Source organism: Perognathus longimembris, chromosome 19 (genome assembly GCF_023159225.1).
Source record: "Perognathus longimembris pacificus isolate PPM17 chromosome 19, ASM2315922v1, whole genome shotgun sequence".
NCBI classification, from domain to species: Eukaryota; Metazoa; Chordata; class Mammalia; order Rodentia; family Heteromyidae; genus Perognathus; species Perognathus longimembris.
In genome coordinates this window covers 19,136,102-19,162,030 of record NC_063179.1, presented here as the reverse complement: position 1 = coordinate 19,162,030, position 25,929 = coordinate 19,136,102, and the positions used below count along the sequence as shown (strand labels likewise).

Sequence of the window (25,929 nt, the reverse complement as noted above, 5' to 3'; positions counted from 1 at the left end):
TTACTTACAGCTTGGTGGAGTTCAGGGAACCTAGCCAGGGTAAAGTATACAAAAGGAAGTGTTCATCTATACAACTGCCCATTCAAGCCTCTCCTCTGTGCAAGTGTGTAATCTATCAATTCCTCATTTGCTGGGGTGACTCACCATTCCCTCTGGAACGTAGACGTCCTGGGGTGGATCCAAGCAAGCCATAATTTTAAGCTTTCTTGCAGGTAGTGTAATACCTCATGAGGACTGGCCACATTAGAACTCAAAGTTCAGTTTGTTTCAGAACCACCAAAGGGCAGAGGAGGAAACGCAGGTCACTAAGTCCCTCTCTTAATGTCTGATTAGGGAAGGTCTGAATCAGAGCCCAAGAATTTCGAACATGTTCTCTGGATATGTTGATGTTCAGGTCTACACGTATCACTGAAAAGGCCCCTGAACTGCACGATGCGTGCACTTGACAAGTAAAGAAAGGAATTATCACAATTTCTTCAAGATCCCTATTCCTTTGTGCAGTTTTCTAGTCTACAAGGGGTGAGAAGATAACTCTGAATCTGCAGATCTGGCTAGAGGACTCGGGTGGCAAACTTTAACTTACAAGCTGCAGAAATGCACACCCATGCCCAAGAGGGCTGGTTTCTCTTGGACTTACTGAATCTAAAACTTCAGAGCCCCTCAATAGGCTCAGTCATTTTTAAATAAAATGATTCCATAAGTGAGGTGTCCGTGGTTCATGCCTGTAATTCTAGCTACTCAAAAGGCTGAAATCAAAAGGACTGAAGGAGGTTCAAAACCAGTCTGGGCAAAGCGTACAGAGACTCATCTCCAAAATAACCAGCAAAAGGCCAGATAAGAGACAAGCCTAACGGGTAGAGTACTAGTCAAGAGTTAGCAATCCTGAGCAAGTACAAGGCTTTGAGTTCATGCCACAGTACTAGCACACTCACACAAGGATTCACATTTAATTTTGTATAAACCTCAGGCTTCACAAAACCTGATCTGTCCTTAGAGACCTCTCGTCCCAATTTAGAAGTTTGGGCTTCTAAACCCAAACTTAGGGTTTAGGAGGAAACAAAAGGTTTCAAAACATCACAAATATGTTTAGGAGTAGTTTTTACTTCTATAATAATATATCAGACAGCAACATCCTAAATGACTGTTCAATAAGTACCTCAAACATATCTGACCATTTTTTTACTTTATATACTTAAGTAGCTGTTTTTTATGTCTTTAAAACTATCACCACACACACACACACATACACACACACACACACACACACACACACACACATATGCTTATCTGAACTAGGAAAGGGAAAGAAAAATGAGGGTGTAACAAATATGATGGAAAATGTACTCTCTACCTTATTGTGTAACTGTACCCCCTCTGTACATCACCTTGTCAATAAAATTTTAAAAATGTATCACCACAGTGAATATCCTTAAAGTGAAAAAATATCTACCATCTGCTTTATTTCCTTAGTATTATTCAAAATAGAAGAGTTAGTGAGTACCATACATACTTGTATGTACTTATATTGGCTGAAGTTATAATGTAATTTTATCAAGTGCATTTCCTCCACTGAATTTATCCTATGCAATCTCTCAATTGCTATTTAACTTTGAAGCTTGATGCTTAATGATAATAGTGATAGATATAACAATTTGTATATGCCTTCAACATCTGAGTGCGTCTCAATTATCATTAATGTAATGTAACAAACCCTTCCCCTTCTTCACTTATATTATTTCCTTAACAATGCATTTCTTAAGCGTGTGCAGAATTATTACTACCCAACAGCGCTGTTTGTGAAGTATTTGTGGGAGAGAAACCAGACGTGAGTGTGAACAGGTGTTACTGTGGGCTTGGAGTGTAAGCCTGGAAGTCATGGAACATTCACAAGCTTTAGCCTGAGGCAGCCCACTCAGAAGAATTTCTTGCCCCCAGAGGATAAGATTGTCCAGACTCTTTAGACAAACTATGGCTAACTGATGTACACATGTGTAAAAATCGAATAATAATTTTATTAGTGTATCTTTTAAATGAGGTTGAAAACAAGAGTCCATCAAAACAAAGCACTGTTTCAGTTGGCTTCTGGTCATGTAAAAGGTTATAATGATGACCTTGAGACTAGACACTCATGTCAGGTAGTAAACTGTGTCTAAATTTACATATTTTTCTGCCCAGGGCTTATTTAGCTTATACTTCTGGGTCTAAGTTCACAACTGTGGACACTTTAGTTTTCTAACCACTCGAGCTAATAGCTACAGATAGAACTGATTTCAATCTGATACAAGTAGTTGGCTCTTTGTATCTGTACGTACCATATTCAACAGTCACAAACCAAAAATAATTGGAAAAGAAATGTCTGTACTTTTATTTGTTATTATTTTCTAAACAATACAGTATACATAGCATTTGCAATCTACTAGGTTATCATAAGAAATCAGAGATGATTTTAATTTACATAGCATTCAAAATTCATTAGGTTAATATAAGAAAGATATCACCAGATTATATGCAAATAGTATTTCCTTTTCACAAGGGACTTGAACAATTCATAAGCTTTCGTATTTGTGGGGTTCCTAGAACCAATCTCCACCACAGACAGTGAAAGATCACTATACACACAGCACAGGTTGTTTGTAAGCAACAGACCGGGACCTCTAATGATGCTTGCTAATGTCACATAGCACATAGCACACTGTGGCTGAGAGGATAACTATATCAATCAGTCTTAAGTCTTAAGCAGAAAGGAGCTGCGAGACGGTGGGGGAGGGCATGTGTGAGGACAAGGTATTTTCATTTAACAGTATCATGTCATTCACTCATTCATCCTGACTTGTGCCAGGAGCTGATAATGTATGTAGGAAGAGCAGGGATAACAATCCTATACTGTCTACGGTGCCTAAGCCTACTGCCTACCACCACAATCTACATGGCCTCATGAGGGACGGGTTAGGGATACCTTCCTGAATGCCTTGAATCAACGGAAACAGATTCCCAGGACTATGGGTCTTACTGTACAAAACAATCCACCTGCAAAATATTCCAAGGACACGCATAATTTCCCCAACACCTGGACCTAGTTAGTGCCAAAAGCCTCCTAACCTCCCTAATCCTCAAGGCCAAGTGGTAGTCCTTGTTATTTTAAACACAGAAAGCAATACTAAAAATCCTTCCTTCTCAAGTCCCAGTATGCCTTTGAGATCCTCCTTAGTCTCTCTGCCCTACTTCTCCCCAAAACAGGTTGAACCACTTTGATTTCCCAATTCTCCACCCCATTCTTATCTCTGGCACAGAAGGCTTTCAGACTGATAATGCCCGGCCTGCTGAGCAGGCTCCACTGAAGCATGTTTTGGTCAAAGTTTACTCTTGGTTATCATCTTACAGTTGCCACTGGCAAATGGAATGAGGAATTTGAAATTCAATTCCAGGCCTTTGCTTGGCAGGCTGGAATCACCTTCTGGATCTCTGGACAGCCATGACCTGAGTGTGTGGGCAGCAGTGTGGTCAAGATGGGGCTCCTGGAGTGGGAGTCCTAGGGACAGCCCTAATTCCTGCTTGAAACCCAGTGATTCTTGGGCCAAGTGTTATGAGGTGAATTAGGTCTCCTTCTAAATTCTTTCATGAACATCCTCCTCCTCTCATGCCTCAGAATGTGCCTTATTTAGAAACAAGGTGAGCACAGATGCAATTAGTGAACGATACAGTGGGTAGGCCCAATGTCCTTATTAGGACACTGACATGCATACAGGGAAAATGCCACGTGAAGACAAACGGAGACAGAGGGTTGAAGCTCCTATAAGCCAAGCAGTCCCAAAGATTATCAGCAGACCAGAAGCCAGAGGAAAAATGTCTCCCTCTTAGAGAACCAGTCTCACTAATTGCTACCTCTGGTCTTCAACAATGTGAGATAACAAACTCCAGAGTTGAAGTCACTCTGTGGTCCTTGTGACAGCAACCCTAGGCAAAGCAGCAGAGCTTTACAGTGTCACTATTACAAGTTTTCTAAAAAACAACTACAACAACAAAACAAAACTTGAGAATAAGTCTTCTCTAATAACAAGAAATAAACAAACTGTAACTGAAGTTGCTGAAATAAAGCCTGACAAGCAGGTACATTTTAGTGTTAAATAAGTATTTCTCAAGCATTCCCTTTTAATTAAATAGATTGCTTCTTTGTTTTTATTTCCTAATGTTTGCAGCTACCTACTAAGCTGCTTAGTGAAATGCCAAGTGCAAATAGAAGCCCCGGCCAGATTTCTCAGGAGATGAGGGGCCCTTACCCAGGGCTGGCCCAGCTCCTGGGAGGGTGTGGACACACACTTGAGAGACCTTCCCTTACATATCAACAGGAATCTAGGCTCCCTCCCTGCTCTTCACCACACACCCACTCAAATCCCATCCTTTCCTTCCAACACCAGCCACCACCCTAGCCTTGGCCCTAGGCCTGGCCCTTTTTTCCGGTTATGTTCTCTGAAAACCCCCAATCATCCTGCCAAAATATAATTTTGGAACTTCACTCTTCAGTTTTATTCACTCTACCCCACCCCTGAACTTTCGATGCTGTACAGCGATGTCCGTCCCCTGTGAAGCTTCGTTTCCTGTTAGTTGTCCACATATCCCTTCCTCTCCAGTTAGTCTCTTCACTCCACCTTACTCTTGATATCCCCCTCATCAGTACTGGTCTCCTCTACTGGTACTCCTCCTCCTCAGCCAAGCTCTCCTAGGCCCCCATGGTTCACAGATGCCACAAGGCCTCCCACACACTCCTGTGGTGTTGGCTTTGCACATACCATTTCACGTGGAAATGCATAAGCCCAGCACGGCTGCACTGCTTCATATATGTCTGTCATATGATCTCAACGAGACAGGAAACTCTTTGAGATCATTCTGGCATTATATAACATACCGAATCTACAACTGCCAGGTGCCATGCTAGTCACCAGGAATTACAATGTTTTGAGAATTTACTATGTGTCTGATTTTATCCTAGTCCTCATCATAATCTCTAAGAGAGGCGCTGGTCTCACCCGAACAACAGGTGTGAAAATTAAAGATCAAAACAACTATGAACATTTTACCCAATATCACATAAATATTAATGGGTAGAAGGGGCCAAAGACAGAAAACAAAGCCAAGAAACAGGACAATGGGTAAGCTGAGGACAAGCTAAAGAACCAGAGCCTCAAGAATGTGAATTCCTCTCTGTCCATTTGGAAGGATGTCAACAGTTTGTGTGTGTGCGTGTGCGCGCGTGCGTACATGCACAAGTGTGCACACATGTACCTGAAAGAAGAGCTTTTTAGCTATTCATAGATAACTCATAACTTAAGACTAAAATAAGCATGCCTACCAAGTCTGTAGATAACTCAATGGGATTCTGATCAGAACCATAATTCGAAAACTAAGGAGATAGATTACGCTAACATAAAATAGAACTTAACACAGTTAACTTACAAAACAAAATTTAAGTGGGATAAATAAAGTATCTGGGTTCAAAAATCTGCCAGCATAAGTACAGAAAGAGAAATACAGCAAGCAACATGTATATGAATGAATGTATGTATGTAGGAATTGGCAATATGGCTACCAAAAAAATGACATGTTATTTTGGAACAAATTTAAAGTTTTGCTGAGAATTCTGAGCTGTACAATTTGGAAACCAGACTATCACTTCTGTTCAGATGAAATTAATGAATGTAATAAAGAATCCTCAGATTTCACAATTTACATGTTGACTGAATACACGGGCTCCATGTAACCCAAAGCTAAGCTGATAACATATAATTGAAGGTTGACATCATTCCCCAACTTTTCAATGAATGTATGAGATCAGATTATGATAGACCTATCTGTGAAAGCAACCCCAAAATTATGACTGTAAAGTGGCACTTAAAAGGACCTTGTTAATCTCACACCTTATCAGATCGAGCCACTCAGTGTATTACAAGACTTAAAGGAAAAACCCAGACAGATTGTCACCCCCGATGAAACCTAGGAGCAGTTTTCATTCTTTTTTTGTTGTTTGTTTGGTTTTGTTTTTTTGCCAGTCCTGGGGCTTGAACTCAGGGCCTGAGCACTGTCCCTGGCTTCTTCACTCTGCCACAGCGCCACTTCCAGCTTTTTCTATATACGTGGTTCTGAGGAATCGAACCCAGGGTGTCATGTGTATGAGACCAGCACTTTACCACCAGGCCATATTCCCAGCCTCAGTTTTCATTCTTAACATGGGAAAGGGCACTTAACTTCCCCTACAAATGAACTTTCACCAGCATAACAATGGTACTGGGCAAGTAGCAACCAACAGTCCTACTAGAGGAAAAAAAGCAATGAAAACTTAAGTTATCACTAAAGAATTGGAACGTTTTGGCTTTCTTTAAATTCAAGTCTCATATGAAGCTGTAGAAATTACTAGTGGCTAAGTAAATTGTCTCCAGAACCCCCACACTCTCTCCCTTGCCCTTAAAAGATTTGGCTAGTGTCATGGCTACCAACTATAGAATGTTTTCCTGCCTCCCTTGCAGCTACAAAGGGGCATGTGACTAGGTCCAATTAGTTCCACGTGAGGACAATGATATGTGACTAAACCCTTCTTTCTTGTTCCCTGAAACTTGAATGCTGACTACAACAGTCTACAGACATGCTGTCCACCAGAGTTGATAATGGAAGAGTATATATTCACATACTGATTACAGTATGGTATACATGGGGGAGCAGTTCAATGGTTTAACTCCTCTGAATAACTTACAATTTAACAAGATAAATTCCAGGAAGCTGGACCATGCTTTATCACAGAGAGAAGGGGATGTGGTATGATATAAAGGTGGGGCTGATGAATGGAGAGAGAAGGAGTGTACATATGTAAAAATAGAACTAAGCAAGTCAAAACAAGTCCAAGACTTAGAGCCACATTTTTCTTTGCCCACCTTGGGGCTTGAACTCAGGGCCTGGGCACTGTCACTGAGCTTTTATGCTCAAGGCTAATGCACTACCATTTGAGCCACAGTTACACCTCGGCTTTTTGAAAGCTAATTGGAGATAAGTGTCTCATAGACTTTACTGTCTGGACTGGCTTTGAACCATGATTGATCCTCAGATCTCAGCCTCCTGAGTAGCCACATACGTTAAAAATTAATTAAAAGCAGATAAACTTTCCTAGTGCATTTAATCTAGTATATCCGGAATATGTAATTATTCCAAAATTGTAGAAAACATCTTAGGACATTTGGCACAATTTAGAGGGTGTGATACAAAGCCTTTGAAATCTGGCATGCATTTTATGCTTAGAAAAGATCTCTATTCTGACTGGCTAGATCTGAAATGCTCAAGGACCACAGTGGCTAGCAGTCACTAGAGAAAGCAGAAGAGCAACACAGGACTTGGGTCCCTCCAGGAATCTATGGAGTAGAGCTGCCCTGCTGGATTTTAGCCTGCCTGAAACTTTTACTTCAGGAGAAACAATGTCCACTTTGTTTGAACCACTGTATTTCTGGTATTTTATTAGAACAGCTTATTCTGTCACTAATTAATACAGTTATTATGATCTCACAAAAAGACCAAACAACTTCTCATTTATGAAGCAATTATTGCAAAGAATGGACAGGTTTATAAATTCACATTGACTCTCAGCAAAAAAAAAAACAAAAACAAAAACATCCAAAAATATAGGCCAAGCCAGAAAGTTGCCATAGAAACACCCTGAACAGTGGGAAATACATTTCAAAATAAACATACCCAAAAAGAGCATGTGGTTCCTTAAACTTGCTCTTTTTTCAGTCTTCACCTCTGTGCCACCCAGAAAACCAGCCCAGTGGGAAGAGGAGGAGGAGGAAAAGAATGTCCAATCTTTTGGCTTCTAAGAAAATGAAAACTGAAATCCTTTCAGGCAGTGTTTTCCAAAACAGTGAGAGGATTTTCAATAAGGCATGGAAACTAACAATGAAATAACCCTGTCGATCAGAACACGGTAACTTTTCCTTTTGTAAAAGGAGGTATAGACTCAAGCAACAGCTGAGCTAAGGCTAGGCCCTAACCTCATTTTTATACACATCCTTGGGCTAACGCCCTCTCTAGGACCACATAAATGAAAATAACCCCCTTTATCTAGCAAAAATCTCTGGGCAGAAGCCCAATCTCCATAGGATGATTCAGAAGCAATTCCCGTTTCACTCCCAAGAGGCAGTTAAACGAAGAATCTGCTAAACATGTAAGTTGGTCAACAATAGCCTTTCTTTAAAATTATGAGCTAATTAATTCATAATAAAGAGCTAAGGGATAGTGAGCCAGGTGATTTGCTATCAGATTTCCCTAAGTTTAGGGGCCACGTTCAGAGTCCATACTGGTCTCTAGGTAGAACAGACTTGTGAGTGATCCACTTGGCCAGGCATGGTGCTCCCCTGAAAGGTATATGTGTCACTGGCTGCAGTGAAGGAGAAACAGCATCAGCTCTCTCTACCTTCAGAAATGAAGTCTGAAATGCAGGCAGCTTTCAGGAAACAAACAACCCAGGCTATCCCTAGATCCTTCCCTGCCCCAGAAGGATGCTGAATTTAGGAATGTCAATGACCTATGTGCCTGTAGGTGTACGTATGAACAGTGGAAAAAAAGTGCAAAAAACAACAACAACCCCAAAACAAAACAAAAAAATCAGAGAACTCCAGTATCTTAATCTCTTTGTCATTTATCACAGTATGTGACTGACCAAGTAAGTCTTCTTCCTTCAGCCTCCTTTTGTTCCTATGAAAATGCCATCATCATAGTGGACTTTACTGGCTACCATGTAATTAGCTTTAAGTGACAAGGAGTACTAAGTAGGAAAGGACATGGCTAGCAAGTGCCAGGCTTTGAGTTCAAATCCCAACACTGCCCAAAAAGGGAAGGGAAGGAAAGGAAAGAGGAATGGGAGAAAGAAGGGAAAGGGAAAAATGAAGAGAAAAGGTAAGGGAAAGAAAGAGAGAGGAAGCTGGGCAGGGAAGGAGGGAGGGAGACAAGGGAGAAAAGATAGGGAGGGAGGAAAGATCAAGAGAGAAAGGGAGCACGCAAAGAGCTGGACACTACTTGGTACCTAGTGAACATTCAATGCATAAGCACTATTCTTTACCTTCCAGTTAGGTTAGCAAGCCATACTTGTCACTCTTGCTATTCTGAATTAGGCATGGCACCACTAAAACGTGTGATGTTCCCACCTCATCCTGTGGACAATGAAAGGAGTCCCCAAGATAAGAGACTAGAGGAGCTGAAGGCTGCCTGTTTACTCACTGGGAAGAGGTGAGAACTCTGGAGAAACTGCTGTAGGATGGGAAGACATAGAACTGAGTTATAGGCTGAATTGTGTTACCACTCAAATTCATATGCTGAAGCCCTAATGAAAGTGATCTTATTTAGATTTGGAAGAAGGATTTTTGCAGAAGGTCAAACATTTTAATCAATGAGGTCAACAGAGGAAGGCCCTAATACAATATGACCAGTGTCTTTGTAAAAATGAGAAATCTGCACAGGGATATGAACACAGGGAGGATGTCACATGGCAATGGAAGCCAGGAGGATTAGGGTGATGTGTCCACAAGCCCAGAATGCCAGCAAACTGGCACAATCTAGAAGAGGCATCCAACAGACTCCCTGATGGCTATCCCAAGGAACCAGCCTTGCCAACATCTTAATCACAATTCTAGCCTCCAGAACTAGAAAGCAATGAAATTCTGTTGTTCCAAGTATCATCCACATCGTAGTGCTTTGTCAGGGCAACCTTGGCCAACTAATACAGTAGTAGCAGTCAGCAAGCCAATATCTCATTTTCAAAGCTCTGACAAGACCTGAAAGATTCGCAACCATGTCACACACGACCAAATTTCTCTGCACAACTTCACTGGAGTCTTAGGCCACTACTCAACAAGGTCATCTCTAATATATTTAAAAATTACATCTACAGGCAAAGAGGCTTACTTAGCTCAATGCTGAATTTTCCCATGTTCCCTTGTTTACAGAGTAACTTGCATTTTAAATCTTCCCATTTGTATATGGGGGTCGAGGAAGAGGAGGGAGGCTCAAGCATCAGTAAAAACATTTTATCGGGGCTGGGGATATGGCCTAGTGGCAAGAGTGCCTGCCTCATATACATGAGGCCCTGGGTTCGATTCCCCAGCACCACATATACAGAAAATGGCCAGAAGTGACACTGTGGCTCAAGTGGCAGAGTGCTAGTCTTGAGCAAAAAGAAGCCAGGGACAGTGCTCAGGCCCTGAGTCTTAGGCCCAGGACTGGCAAAAAAAAACAAAAAACAAAAAACAAAAAAAAACAACATTTTATCAAAAATACCTTGAAAAAAAATACTTTGGCACAGATGTGGCTAGTCGACCTTCCTAAGAATGCATATCTCAACAGGCAGCAAATTCAGACCCTGGACTGAGTGGGAGGTGGCTGGTTCCCCAAGATTCAAGGGTTCCAACAGTTGGTAGCTGCTACATAAAGCTATTCACCAAGTTGACCTTCTGTGAAGCTTGCCATTTTAAACAGATTGTTTTGATCTTTATAATGGAATATTCACTTCCCTGTGAAAAAAAGCACAACTGGGAACACAAATCTTTCATAGTATTAAACGCACACCCACAAAGTAAACTGTGAAGGCTTGGATCCCCTTAGAGTGGTATTTCTCAAGGTTTATTGCAAAGATCTTTCAGTCCCATTTCCTACCCTTCAACTTCACCCATTTCACTCAAAGCAGTAAAAATTGGCATTTGAAAAGAAATTCCAGAAGCCTGAGCAAAATTTCATTAGCAAAGGGAAGCCTCAACCTTTTTGGCTCCCATTCCCATGATGACAGCTCATTTTTCCAAGTAGAACCACATACCAGTTGCTGCAAATATTTAAAGAGGTAAAGAAGCCAGTTGCAAACTAAAAGATAAAAGAAGGAAAAGAGTCTACCCATTTTTGAACTAGAATGAAAACATTGCAGTGTTCTACTGAGATACTCCGTCAGGAAGTAGTGCTGTGGCTCAAAGTGCTAGAGCCCTAGCCTTGAACACAAAAGATCAGGAACAGCACCTAAGCCCTGAGTTCAAGCCCCTGACCCACCAAAAAACAAACAAAACCATGTTAAGGAAGACCACAGGTGTGTTTTATATTGTGGTGTGGGAAGGACTGGGAAGGAAAACTGGGGAGAAAATGAGGAAAGAGGTGACACTGTTCAAAAAGAAATGTATTCCTTACCTGACTTACGTAACTGTAACCTCTCTGTACATGACTTTTACAGTAACAATATAAAAAACAAGAAGAAAAGACTCAGAGCCAGACCAAGACTCTCACTCTTGGATTCCTAAAGTCTTATAATTTTGCACTGTCAGGGGCAAGTCTGGGGAATCAGTCTACCCACTGTGTTAGCATTCCCTCTTCTAGCCATCCTTCTTAAACATACTTTCCTAAAGGCCAGGAAACCCCTCTCCCAAATTCTTCTATTCTCTGTAATTCATCCCTCTGAAAATCAAGAGCAATTACCATCAGCCTTCACATTTAGTAAACAAGCTACATCATCTTGAAAGTTCCTTTGGTATTACTATTCTATGTGTAATTCAGCTTTAGTTATTTCTTGATTTTTTTTTTCCCGCCTCCTACCTAAGCTTATCATCTTCTTTCTCCTCCCCCCCCTTTTTTTTTTACCTTTACATAGCTTTTTGCTTTATTTTATTTTGAGACAGGGTCTTATTTTGCAGCTCAGGCTGGCCTGGAACGTGATGGCCTCAAACGCACCTTCTTCCGGAGCCCATGTCTCAAGTGCTGAGATTACAAACAAGTGTTTGTCACCACGTCAAACTCCCCTCTTTCCATTATCTAAAGCCAGGGTTAGGACTTCCCAAAATTTACAACTATAAATGTGAACTGAAAACTAACTAGCATCTACCACAGAGTACTTAATTCTCTTTAGCTTCTGTCAGTTACCTTCGGGGTCCCAAATAAAGCTGGGGATCAAAGCACATCCACAATGGCTTTATCGAACTATAGCACACAGAATCGAGCTCCATTCCTCACTACCCTCACAGAAACCTGCTCTGGACATGGAGCAGGCCAGGTCAAAGTCAGATGTGCAGAAAGAACCTAGTGAATTGCATTTCTACCTCCTGGAGTAGCAGAGGAACCTGAAGGCCATCCACAAGGCTGCTGGGAGCCACTCTTGTCCTTCCTTCTACTCCTGGCTTTTATTCTCAATGGCCATAAATGAGCTGGCTACATCTCCCAGACACTGACTAGATGAAACGTGATCCCACCAATGGGTCACTCTCTTCCCTTTATGTAAGCATGAACCTGATCTGCCATCCTTTTCTCCTAACCCCCAGAAATACAAAGAACTCTTTCACCCTCCTCTGCCTCACACAAAGAAAACTGGGTGGTAGATGGCTTAGGATATTTGAGAGAGACCACTCGCTTCAGGTAAGATTATAGCTTAATAAGCTCATTTAATTAAACATAATCATTTGTACATTTTGGGTTTTTTTCTAATAACAAGTAAAACATGTATATGTATATACCCTTCTAAAAATATCAACTGTCAACTAAAAGCAAGCCTTCTTTGCTCAATCATATGCAACAATTGTTACCAGATTAGTCTGCACTGGGGAGTCTATAAAACTGTGTGTGTGTGTGCATGCTGGTACTAAGGCTTGAGCTCAGGACCTCACACTCTCAACTCAGGACCTGACACTCTCATTCAACTTTTTCTACTCACAGCTCTACCATTTGAGCCACACCCCCAGCCCAGCTCTTTTGCAGGCCTGGACTGGCTTCAAACTGTGATACTTGGATTTCAGCCTCTTGAGTACCTAGGATTATACGTGTGAAACTAGTACCCAGATGCTTATAAACTTTTTAATCCTATTTTTTTTTATCATGAGTTTCCAATGGGAAAAAGAATACTGAGCACACATCTTCCTGAGCAAAGGCCCTGGGTAATGTATGTGTCTGCCATCTATTAGTGTATTTAACCTTCCCAAGAACCTGTAAGGTGAACTGTATTATTTCCCTGACTTTGCAGGAGATGAACCTTAGGTCAAATGAATGAGACAATTGTCCAAGTTCACAAGTCTAAATCCAAAATCAAGCTGCTCCCTTTGATCAATCCAAGATCAAATGCTCCCTAGATAACCTACCCTGTTTCAGGAACTATAGAGTCTCCATTCCCAACTCCTTTTTGCAAAAAGCCTGGGTTCTGGGAATCCATGACCTTGATGGAAATGCTAGTTCTACACTTACAGCTCTGAGGACTTAGAGAAATTGCTGGACCTCCCTAGGCCTCAGTGTCTTCAGGAAATGCATGGCAGAGGATCTGACAGGTCATAACTAACTTGAAATGGTTAGCTATAAGGATCAATCATATAGCTGGTTAACAAACCAGAATGTGAGAGAATTTTTTTTTCCTTTTTCTTCTCATTCCTTCCACTTAACTATACAGTGATGCAGCTTGGAGAAACAATTTGGAATGAACTTGAAAAGCCTTGTGTATTTGTCTGGCTTCATTTGACCAATTTCCTCTGCTCTCCACCCCCATCACCCCCCGGAACTGCTCCTCAAACATTCTTTCTCTCACAACCTTTTCTGTTGCCAGACCCCAGAAGCGTTTACTAGTTATTACTGTGATGTTTTTTCAAATCATGGAAATATTTCAACTTTTCTTTCAAAACTAGTTTCCAGCCATACCCTCACTATATTGTCATCAGTCTAAAAATCTGAAACTCAAAATTTTATGGGTCTATCATTCCCCTCGCACCCCATCTTGCTCATGTATCATGGCACTCTAAGGCTGACAAGACTGTGTTAGAATAATCTTATTGTGTGAAGACTGAGCTACCCAAATTCTCTTGGAATGATAAAAAAAAAAAGACAGCTGTTATCCTAACCACACAACTTACAAACCCACATCTGTGCAACACTGTATACTTACTTACTAGCCCTTTCCTCTCTTATTAAAAGCCCTTTCCTCTTTAATTAAAAGCCAGATATATAGGCTTGGTATCACCTAGCCAGGAGATGAGCAGGTTTAAGATTTTGGAAGGAAGAGGCAGTAATCAGAAGTTAGATTATTAGAGTCCTCCCTGTGGCCACTGGTTAAGCTAAAAGGCTTTGACTATGTCACTGTACTCTCTCTCTCTCTGAGTTTTAGTTACGTTACCCTAAGAAAAGGTGAAATCAACTTTTTCATAAAGAACCCTTTAAAACCCTTTCAATGAGACAGTATTTTGCCGTCATCCAAAAAGTATCTGTCCGCCCTGGGTCTTATCAAAGCAGTGAGCTACATGTCATAACTGTAGCCTTGGGAGATAAGCTTCAGCCAAAAGTAGATGTGCATGTGACATGCTAGCCCTAAAAGACACAGGCTCCATTTACCGCAAAAACACAAGCTGTGCCAAGCTGTCAAACTAGAACTCACGGTAAAGCAATAAAATCCAGGTTCACTTCTAATAACCTAATTCTAAGTAATAACTGAGCAAGCCATTCTGAGGGTGAGACATGTCAGAGCTTCCATCTAAAATACCCTCCCTCACATGAATTACTCTCAGGCAACAACTCTGCTCCAAGATTTTGGAATTCAGCTAGTATAAAACTGGAATCCCAGGTGCATTTGTGAAGTAACCTTTGTTGAAATAGTACTACATGTAACTATGCTATGCTATTTCATGCTTTTTTTCTTCATTTTCTCTAATAAGAGAGACTGCGTCTCATAATAATGACCTCACAACTGGTTCCTCTGATCCAAACTCTTCTAATGGTGAACAATAGCTCACAGCTCTAATCCTAGCTCCTCAGGAGGCTGAGCTTAGAGCAGAGGAAGCCAGACTCAGACCTACTCAAGTGAGCCTGGGTAGCAAAGTCTCTAAATAGCCAGCAAAAAGCCAGAAGCAGAGCTGTGTCCCAAGTGTACAGCGCCAGCTTTGTGTTCAAAAGTCAGGTGCAAGCACAAGGCCCTGAGTTCAAGCCTCAGTACTAGCACATTAAAAAAAAAAAAAAAAAAAAAAAGCCCAAGAAACTCCCTGGAAGTGAAGGGACAAGCAGTAACAGGTCTTACAACAAAGGCCATAAAAGAGAGTTAAACAAATCCTCAGAACAAAGATTAACCTCACTAATAGGTAATTAATTCTTTAACCATCTTCATGAGAAGCTCTTTTTAAAATGACATTCTGAATCACTACGCAACTTTAGAAATGCTAGAGTTTTTAGTGACTTCTCCCCTCTACCCCAATTCCCCTACCCCCACCCCTAGCTTAACATACTTATTTTATTCCTTCCTCTACAGAGTACTCAAGAGCTTTTTAGAAGTCATTTTTGAACTCTGTACACATAAAGATCAAAAAGCCCCAAGTATGCGTTTGCCGACAGAGTGCTTCCAGCGTCTGTCATGGATGAAGGCAGGGCCTTATCAGGCAGGAGTGGGGACTGTTCTTGCAGCCCTTAGAAATGAACCAGGCAGGACAGGGCCGGGTGGGGCAGCCAGAATATGAGTCATGACACACTTACATCACTCTTCCTGAACTTTGCTTTCAAGCTCTTCATGTTTAATCCATTCAGCCTTCCACGGTCCTAAGAGGTTTGTCAACACCTAAGGAGAGAAAGAATGAATGAATGCAGATTCCCAAATAAACATACAGAGGTTCCATCCTGACTGGATTACATCACCAGCCATGTAGGAGATAAAGCCTGAGTCAGATGGTAGTCTGTCATTGGCAAGATGGGAAACCTGGAGGGCATATGCTTTGCCCACTCATGATCTGCTGCCTAGGATATCCTGACAAACCCAAACTTCATTTGTGTCCTTATTTATTTTGATTTTGTCCTTATTTAACTGCCACATCACTTGTACCTACTAATGGCATTTGGAAATGTGTATTCATCATGGGCTGGCTTAATGAGCTAAATAAAACTATGCATTGCTTTATAGACTTACTATTTTATTGTGGTGAAATACTTGAGAATCTAGAAATTTTCAAGAACATAAAACATTATTACTTATGCTAGAGTCCCTGCATAATACAAGAGATCTCTTGAAGCCATTCTGCCTGTCAAAGTGAAATGCTGATGTTCTGACTGATGTAGCCTCAAACTCCCATGTACTTTACCACAAGCCTCTGGAATAATCACTCCACTCTCTGCTTTGGTGAGTAGGACATTTTAAGATTCCACATATAAATAAAGGCATCCTAAATGCTAAAAAGTTTAATTCAACTGTCACTACAGAAAATTCTCTATTTGGCCATGAGTGGGATGCAGTTTGTACCCAAGGACTCATGTGCTGAAAGCTTAGTCTTTCATGTGGTACTGTGGGAAGTGATAGAATCTTCAAGAGATAGAGCCTAATGGAAGGTCTTTAGGTCATTGGGGGGGGGGGAGGTTGTCCACAGAATGCTGGTCTCCTAGTTATCTAACAGATATGTCATTATAGAAACTAATCAAAAAAAAAAAAAGAGACAGACTCATATGTGTATGCTAAAGTAGTTCCTCTACTTCATTTAGCAATTATACCATCTGCCTCCTTTTAAAGATTGCAACAGTGAAAAACGATAAGAAAAACACTTCACATTCCAGGCCATTCACTCCTTATTTGTTTTTCCAGTAGTTGTTCCTGCCCTGTCGCTGCTGGGAACAATAAAACCTTCCTCATCAAATGTCTCTTTCCACACAAGTCTTGACCCCCATGTTAAACAATATGAGGCTCTCCGGGTCCCCCTGAGGGATCAAGCAATTCTGAAGTGGTACCGGAAGCGATTTCAGCAATTACTTCAAAATCAGGAGTTGTTCCTGGTCCTCTGGATCTTGCATGTAATATTTTGAATATATATGCAGTATTCTCAAAGGAAGAAGCTTCCCGGTTTTCATTGCCTTCAGCGAGGTGCTTGTCCGCTTCAGGAGACTACAGTGCTAGGCTAAGCTGTCTGTTTTCCGGAAGCAGAAATCTCCTCATCAAAGCCTCTGAATGATGGAATTCAGAACCAAATCCACAAGTCTGACAGAAGCTGAATCCTTTTTCCACAGCCCTACAGGGCTACAGACTTAGCATCCAAAACTCAAAATCTCTTATATTAAAAGTATAATACAGTGTTTATCTTTTCCATCAAAACCTGAACATGCACGAAGTGTAGAACCTTTGTGCGGCGGCTAAGAAATACCAAGGCACACTACTCATCATAAAGGGAAGATCACATGTGAGCAAAGTCCTATCATATAGTAAGTGGTCAATAAATGCTAACTTATCGAGTACTACCTGACAAGTGAAAACAGATTAACTGTGTGTGTGTGTGTGTGTGTTACTGGGGATTGAACTCAGGGCCTTGAGCATGCTAGGCAAGCACTCTAACACTGTTGTTCATTCAAGGCTGGTACTTTTATCACAGCTCTACTTCCAACCTTTTGGCTAGACAGAGAGATGATCTCAAAGACTTTTCTACCTGGTCTGGCTCTGAACTGCAATTCTCAGATCTCAGCTTCCAGAGCAGCTAGAATTATGGATATGAGCTTTTAGCACCCCTCTTGTTTTTTCTATCTATACAGCTCTACCTCCTCAATAGCTGGGATTACAGGTATAAATCCTTATATTTGGCCTTTCTTTCTTAGTCAAAACTGAGGATTACACAAAGTGGCTTATGCTCACTAGGTAAGTGTTCTGCCACTTCCAGAAGAAAAAACAACTGAACTTTTGCCAACTAGTACTACCCCAGTTGAGTTGGTTGTAAGGCATGGCAGACAAATGTTTCACACAGCTAGCCATTACTGTAAAAGCTTTCAAGGTCATCTCATGGTCCTCCCCATTATCCTTCTGGTCAAAACTGATTGGAGTAGAAGAAAAAAATGCAAGCAATAGAATGGCTGTTTGTCCTTCCTTGTGTTCTGGATGCTGCCTCAAGAACTCACCCTGTAACTCTCTGTCTTCTAATGTGTCCAATTTCATCACTGCTGCTGCCATGAAAGCAAGGGCCTTTGGATCACGACGACCTCCAGCGCTATTCATCTGGAGGCCATACTGTGACTGAAATGACAGAATGTGGGTCTCCTTGGAAACTGTACACACTGTAATTATACAAGGCTAACTGCCAAGAACTTCATCACAGAGAATACTGGGCTGGTACCTGCTCACCAAGTACAAGCTCCAGGGCAATGGTTCTCAAAGCTGCCCTTCTGTCACCCTCACCATTTACCTACATTTTCTAATGTAAAATCCTAGCCCCACTCCCAAAGACACTGAATCCCAAAGAGCAAAAGGCCAGGCAGGAATTTCCTTGGTTGAATCACTAGTTTGAGAACCTAGAATGGACAGAGATAGATAGATGGATGGGGGGAAATGGACTTGGACTTGTCAGAGTAGGCCTAGCTTACAAATCAAACTGGAGCTGGCATTCCATGTCACAATAAACCTTTTTTTTTTTTTTGGTCCAAGACTGGGATTTGAACTTTTGATCTAACGCTTTCCCTCACTAGCTGACCACTCTTACCACCTGAGCCATGCCTCCAACCCCCAAACAAATCATTTTTGGATGAATCAAAATAGAAATAATAATGACCATCTGATGATCACTCCCATACTGCTACTGGCTCAAAATTTCCAGACCAACTATTAAAAAAAAAAAAAAAAGGAAACTATCCCTCAAATTTAATTCTTTCCATCGTCTAGAAATAACCAAGAAAAAAGACCAAATCAATGCAGCTGAAAGGGGAGAAAAAGATACGCCACAACTGTGCGAACCCACAAACGGCAGCCCACCAAGAGAGAACTAGCCAGCAACATTCATTCCTTCATTCACCCAACACAAGGCCTGAGGCATCAGTGGTAAGATCTTTTGAGGTCAGCAACTCCATGGATGTTATGTTAGCTTTTTGGTGTATTTGGCTTTGGGTTTCTTTTTTCTTCCATTTTTAAAGCCTGGCAGTGAAAAGTATGCAAACCCTCATTTGAAGAGGATTAAAGAAATAAAGTAATGGATTCCAAAAGTTCCCAGGGGAAAGTAATTAAGTCCTAAATAAATATCTTCCTGGAGCCCAAGGCTCTGGGTGTGAGAAGCTGGGTGGTCCACGGTGTACGTTTCCAGGATTACAGAGATGGGGAAAGAGATGCTGAGAATCTACACACAACAGTAACTCTAGAAGCAAGAACCAGGGCTGGGTATAACTAGAGTTATTTATAGGCCACTTCTGTCCTGGCATTTGGAAAAGGGTCTAACAACTGGAAGCCATGGCTAGTGGGAATAACCTGGGAAGTAACCAGGAGCGATGATAGGTCTCAAGAGGGGACCCCTGAGTAAAACATCAGATCTCAAACCCATATAACCAACAGAGTGTAGAACAAATGAAGAAACTAAAACACTTCTCTCTTGTCAGTATCTACTTCCCCTCCAAGTGCTTCACTATTTCCTCAGACAACAAATAATCTGTCTGCAAGCAAAGGTGGATTTTTTTTTTTTTTTTACCTATTTTAACAATTCTCTTGATCTGGAAAAGCAAAAGCTTTGTTCTGCAAAAGGTCTCTTCAGACCATTCGAGGAAATGTGTCCGGAGCAGTACAGCACTGCATATGATCCCAATTCCTCCTCCTCCTGGGCAGAAGCTGCTTCAAATCCCTTTTCAAGTCTCTGTCCATTTCATTTTTATCTACAGTTGATTGGCTTATCTATAAAACTGATTTTTTTTTTCTGGTGGTACTAGGGTTTGAACTCAGGGCCTCACACTGGTAGGCCGGAACTCTGCCACTGGAACTCTGCTCTCAGCACTGTGTGCTTTTTATTATTTTTAGGATCTAGCAGGACTTGCCCAGGGCTGGCCTGGTCTGTGATCTGCCAACATAGTAGTGTCTTGTGAGTATCACTGTTGCATTGGTTCACCCTTTGTCCTTTGTCTCACCAAATTTAATCAGCAAACCAGTTGTGTACGTGTGTATAAATGGATGAATGAGCAAATGAATAAGCAAATTTAGTGAGCATTACTTGTGGGTTAAATACTTTCATACATACAATTCCTTTTGTAAATTAACTAGAGTACAAGTTGCTTAAAATAAGTGTTAATTACTGTCATTGCATCTTTATACATTGACACACATAGCAAAATACCACATTATTCCCTATAAGTGTGTCAATTTAAAATTGTAAAAAAAAAAAAAAGTTTTTAAAGTAGTTAGGAAAAACTGCCTAGCAGTAGTTTCATTTTGGTAATGAGGTGGGGGTTTCTTTTTTGTTTTTTTTTGGAGATACTATAATACTTCACATTTAAAAAAAAATAAATGAGCACATTCTTTGAAAACTATAAATGTCAATCAGACACTGCATCACAATAATTATGCAGTAAAACTCTCTTGAGAACATTAATCTCCTCACTACTTGCTTTTATCCACGGGATGACATTTCTCCTGAGAACTAAACATATTCTCTTTCTCTGAGAATTAAACCTGTCATACACCAGGACTGATCTCAGTCCATGAGTCAGCCAGGGCAGGGGCACTGAACTGAAATCTGCTGTGGCTCCTTCAACATTACTATCTGCTGTCAAATCTGCCGCTCACATGCTCTAGTGAGCCTACCAAAGAAGTCCCGAGGTGACACCTGCCCTACATCCATGCAACGCTAAGAGCCTGTGCCTTACCAAAACACACTCTCCAGAATATAAAATCATCCCAGGACTAAGAAATTCCACGCAATTTTCCCCCAGGCTGAGGTTATTTTTAATATGATCTCTGAAGTGTCCTCAGGATCTACGGGGTTTTTTGTTTGGTTTGTTTTCTTTTTTTCCCAGTCCTGGAGCTTGAAGTCAGGATGCTGTCCCTGAGCTTTTGTGCTCAAGGCTCGTGGCTGACTGGATGGAGGTAAGTCTTATGGACGTTCCCTCCTGGGCTGGCTTCAAACCACGATCCTCTGATCTCAGCCTCCTGAGTGGCTAGGATTATAAGGTTTGAGCCACTAGAGCCTAACACTAGTTTTTGTGGGGTTTTGTTTTGTTTAGATTTTTCTGTTCATTTCAGTATCTCCTTCCAGACACACCACTAGGTTCCCATCTCAAGAGAAAAACTGCCCTGTACATACCTAATCATCAATCCAAAAGTTCAGTCCTACTGGATGTAGAACTATACACCTCTAATACACCTAAATATACACCTAGTTCTTAGGAAACTGAGAGAGAAAAGGTGGCAAGTATGAGGGCAGCATGGAATGGGTAAGACTTTATTTTAAAAATAAGTAAATAATGAGGTCCAACCTAGCAATCAGTAGTGAAAAATGCAAAATACATACAAAATAGCATAGCTAAGCTAATGTGGAAAGCAGTTTGGCAGTTCCTTACAAGTAAAAAATGTGCCCTATGAGCAAGCAATTCCATTCCTATATATCTAACCATGAGAAATGAAAATAGATCCAAGCAAATAATTGTCCATGAATGTCTATAGAAGAAGTATTTATAATTGAAAAAGAATCACGACTAAAATGTATTCCAGGCAAACTATGGGGCTGTCACATAAAATACTATCCAGCAATGCAAAGGAATGCAATGTGGAATCACAGAGCATGGAGAAGACTCAAAAATATAAAGCTAAGTCACAAACCTAAAGGCTACATTCTTATGCTTCCATTTTTACAGTATGTCCAGGAAAGACTAAGTTATAAAGACAACAGGAGATTCCTAATTGGCTGGAGTTGGTAACAGGAAGTGATTACAAGTGGCAGGAGTTTGGGGGGTTGTTTTGTTTTTTCTAGGATGAGCAAAATGTTCTAGAACTACACTGTGATGACTGAACAACTCTGCCAACTTACTAAAAATCAATGAGGTGTGTACTAAAATTGACAAAGTTGTATCAGAATATAAGTAACACCTTTGTGATACTGCTTTTAAGGAGATCAAATGCAGAATAAAAAAGAGGTCCATATGCAAAGTACTTGCTTGTGAAAATCATTTTTGCTATGTGGAGATGGGCTCTGTTCACACTTATATTTTATCTCTGTTTTTACTCTAGGGATACCCTGCTGCCAGAAGTTGGTTCATTGCATATTTCATCAGCTCCTTGGCTAGGTTTCAGAACGGAGGCACTGGGCTGCTCCATGCTAGAATATTGGAAGTGTCATTTCTAGTGACCACAGTGATTCCAATAGACCTGCTAAATATCTTTACCAGTCACCCGATGTCCTAAACACTTGTCAGAAGAAGGGACACATAAGTAAGTTAATAGAATAATTACTTTAAATGCTGAAGACTTATAGGATTGAACAGAGAACCTTAATATGACCCTGCTGTTCCAGCCATCACATCTAGACACCATACAATCCCTGTGGGTTTCAGCAAGGGTGTTTCCATCTAGCCTTACATGGTGAGTGCTTGCTCCCCCTCTCAGCCCTTCCTTGCCTTCAGCCCAATACTGAGCCCTTGTGTGCCATGGTGGATTGGCGAGGCCCAGTTTCCACCGCCTCACTCCACTCCCCTACAGAGAGGAATACATCCTCATCAGGGCTAGTCACAGACTCTCCTTGGGAATGGTGGAGGTGGGGAAGAGGAGACTTTCTTCTTCTCTGGGGGAACAGCTTGGAAAAACACAAGCCTGGTAGCTGCTAGAATCCATTTGTAGGCCTGTGCAGAAAGGTGTTTGGAGAAAGCGTAAGGGAAGGCAATTCCTGTGACCTCTGAGGTCCTGCGAGAGGGACATCCCTTTAGCTCAGGTTTAGCACAGGATGTGAGATACACATAAGCCAAGATTAGCCTAGGCTAGTTCAAGCTGGGTTTCTGGCCCTTGCAATATATGAGTACTGGCAAATACTGTGGCTCCTTCTCACCGTCTCAACTGGGCAAGCTCCATCGGCAATCAAGTGCCCAGAACTTCAAAGCACAATCTAGCACAAATTCTGTCTCTTCTGCCCAACTCCAAAGTCAGTAGCAAAATTTACTCCACCAGCCTCCAGGAGTAAAATATACACTCTATGGAGTTTAAATGGAATGCAATCCGATGACCTACAATGTCCCCTGTGAAACGCTGCAAGATAGAGGAATGGATCGGTCACTCGTTGGGCTAGGAGCAGCTGCCTGGTCTGTTCTGCCTGTTTCCATATGAACAACTCTCACCTCCATGTATCCCCTGCTCTCAGAGACTCGGCCTATACAGGACGCCTGAGCACAAGAAGGTCTTCTGGGCTAATTCCATTCTGAGACTATGTTCTTTTTTGACCCTCCTTCTAAAACCAGATCAACAATGAAAATAACCACAAGCAACTGGAAATGAACAGGTTGGACTATTTTAAAACACTAATGAAATAAAAGGCCACTGTGAACAGTTAAGCCCAACTGGTCAGTCCCAGTTGGATTCAGCTTGGAGGCTAGACATGGGATGGAACCCCAGCTGCCTTGCTCCCCAAAGACTAGGCTATACAGAGCTACTGAGGTTGAGAGCAGGGCAAAAGGGCAGCTGGTTTTGGAAATGAATAGGAAAGCCTTCAGGATTGGCGGGAACAACAAAGAAAGGAACAATGGGGAAGATTCCTAGAGGGCAGAAGGAAGACTTAAGCTGGTACAAGAGGACTCAAGGCCCAATGGTAATCCTTTGGACGGTTACCCTTGGACAGTGTATAAGTTATGATGTGCTCAGTCATCTCCTCAATTTACTCAAAGACACCTGGATGAAAAGCCATACAGTGGCTCAAACATCCGGGTATCTCTCCCCAGGGGCTGTGCTAGCCTAGATTTGCCACAAGACTGATAGAGCAGCACAGGTGGCAAAGCCTTTCAGCTTGTGCTATGGGGGATGCAGAGCTACGACCCTCCTGGTGAAGACAAACTCCTGTTCCCTGGATTTGAAACCCTTGGACCTTCTATCTTTCCATCTCCAACCACCTTCTGTGCTTAGACATAAAGGGCAAATTCATAAGCATAGAACGATGGGGAATGCTTCCATGAATGTAACAAAGTTTTCAAGATTCTCATTGGTGTACACACGCCCCCCCCACACACACTCAAACACATACCCTGCATACCTTGTACTCAAGATATGAGGGTTTCAAGAGTAAAAATATCACAGTTTATTCAAGAACTTACAGTTTAAGAGTAAAGATAACAAGTCTATTTAAGGGAAGATAAGGAATCTACACTGACTTATTCACATTACATGCATTGAGAAGCAACTATGAGCCACCTAAATAAAAAGCTGATGTAGAAACCAGATCCCAATAACTGTTAGTTAACAAAATCAGCTTCACTATTAAGGTAACAAGTCCACATAGATGGATGGACTTGCACAAAAGGAGACAGAGATATGTACACCTCAAAGTCAGTGGCCTCTTACACCACATCTAAGTAAACTGGTGTTTATGCTGATCCTGGGGCTTGAACTCAGGGTCTGGTGAGCTTTTGTGCTCAAGGCCAGTGTTCTACCACTTGAACTACAGCTCTAGTTCTAGTTTTGGGTGGTTAACTGGAGATTAAGAATCTCCTGAACTTTCCTGTCCAGGCTGGCTTGGATCCTCAAAGCTGTCTCCTGAGTAGCTAGGATTATAGGTGTGAGGCACCTGGCTATAATCAGTTTTTGATGAAGCTACCATATGTCCAAAGCTAAGGGCGAACTTCCAAGTAACCAATGAAGACACAGGAAAGCTGACTCCAACACGCATTTACGTAAGGCATTTTTGGTTCCAGGTGGTGCTGACGTTGGAGGACTTATACAAAAGCAATCTTACTCAGCCCAGTGCTGCCCAAAGCTGCAGCCATGAGCCACCAGTGGCGAGTGAGCATGAGAAAGGTGTAAGCTGAGATGCACAGGGAGCAAGTGGTAACACAGTGGATTACAAAGACTTACCCCGGAAAGACTATGTCACCCATATCACTAGTTTGGCATTGGTTGTATGTTGAAATGATGGTATTTTCAACATACTAGGTAAAAATAAAACATACTATTAATTCATTTTTTAAAACTTCCTTATTGTGACTAGTAGAGAATATAAAATTATCTCTGTTGCCTCTTTGTGGTGATAATATGGGTTTTTCCCTTCAAAGACTGTAATCACATCTTAGTACTACAAAAAGGCAGGGTTAAAAATTTAAGAAAATAATAGGGGAATCTGACTTCTCCATCACTTCAGTGCAACCCAAATTTTACTACTGATGCTGTGTGAAGCTAATTTCTCTGAAGAACTTAGTGCAATGTGGAATAAAGTATATTGGTAATAAAGGAACTACATCTTCACTTTGTTGGAGTTGGATGATGAGATAATAACAGACTAATAAAAGGAATGACAACAGGAGTAGAGTATAGCTGCAAATTACAATGTGTTATAATAACATACAAGCAATCTCTATTGTTATGGGTTATAATGGCAGCAATAACTGTTTGGGCTAATATACTGGCATTTCTTTAAAGGCAGGCTGAGCAGGGTACTGGTGGTTCACACCTGTAATCCTAACTACTTAGGAGGCTGAGATCTGAGCATCATGGTTCAAAGCCAGTCTGAGCAGGAAAGCCCAAGAGATTCTAATCTTATCTCCAATTAACCACCAAAACGTAGAAAGTGGGGCTGTGGCTCAAGTGGTAGAGTGCTAGCCTTGAGCAAAAAGCTAAGGGACAATGCTCAGGCCAGTACTTGCACACGTGTGTGTGTACACACACACACACACATATCAACTACTTTGCAAAATACTTTTTTATATTTTATTATTCATGAATAGTATCTCCTTAAATGCTTACCATCACTTCCAAATTAAATGCTATTAATAATCATTCCCAGCTTCCAAATTAGCAAATTGTAACATCTACCACACTTCCAGTCCAGATTTTAGCTGTTTATTTTTTAAATGGCAAATACAGCAGACGTTTCTTTCCCTACTGACTTCAACCTTCCATCCTCCAGGGCTCAGCCTCCTGAGTAGCTAGCATTACAGGTGTGAGCCATCAATGTCTGGTTTGGTTTGGGGGCCCAAGATGACACTGGGTTACATACATATAAGACAATGTTA

General features: G+C 41.4%; 1 protein-coding gene across 5 annotated transcripts in view; it reads right to left on the bottom strand.

Moving 5' to 3' along the window:
- The window catches only part of Rai14 (retinoic acid induced 14), a 111,806-nt gene that overhangs the window by 75,976 nt on the left and 9,901 nt on the right, over window positions 1-25,929 (bottom strand). For 4 of the 5 annotated variants that reach the window (XM_048368521.1, XM_048368520.1, XM_048368519.1 and 1 more), the window contains one exon: window positions 15,493-15,574. In XM_048368521.1, the coding sequence (XP_048224478.1) occupies window positions 15,493-15,528 (36 nt within the window). In that variant the 5' untranslated portion in view covers window positions 15,529-15,574. Of the gene's footprint in view, window positions 1-15,492; window positions 15,575-17,880; window positions 18,295-25,929 lie in introns of those variants that run through there. The other variant, XM_048368523.1, reaches the window with a different exon arrangement.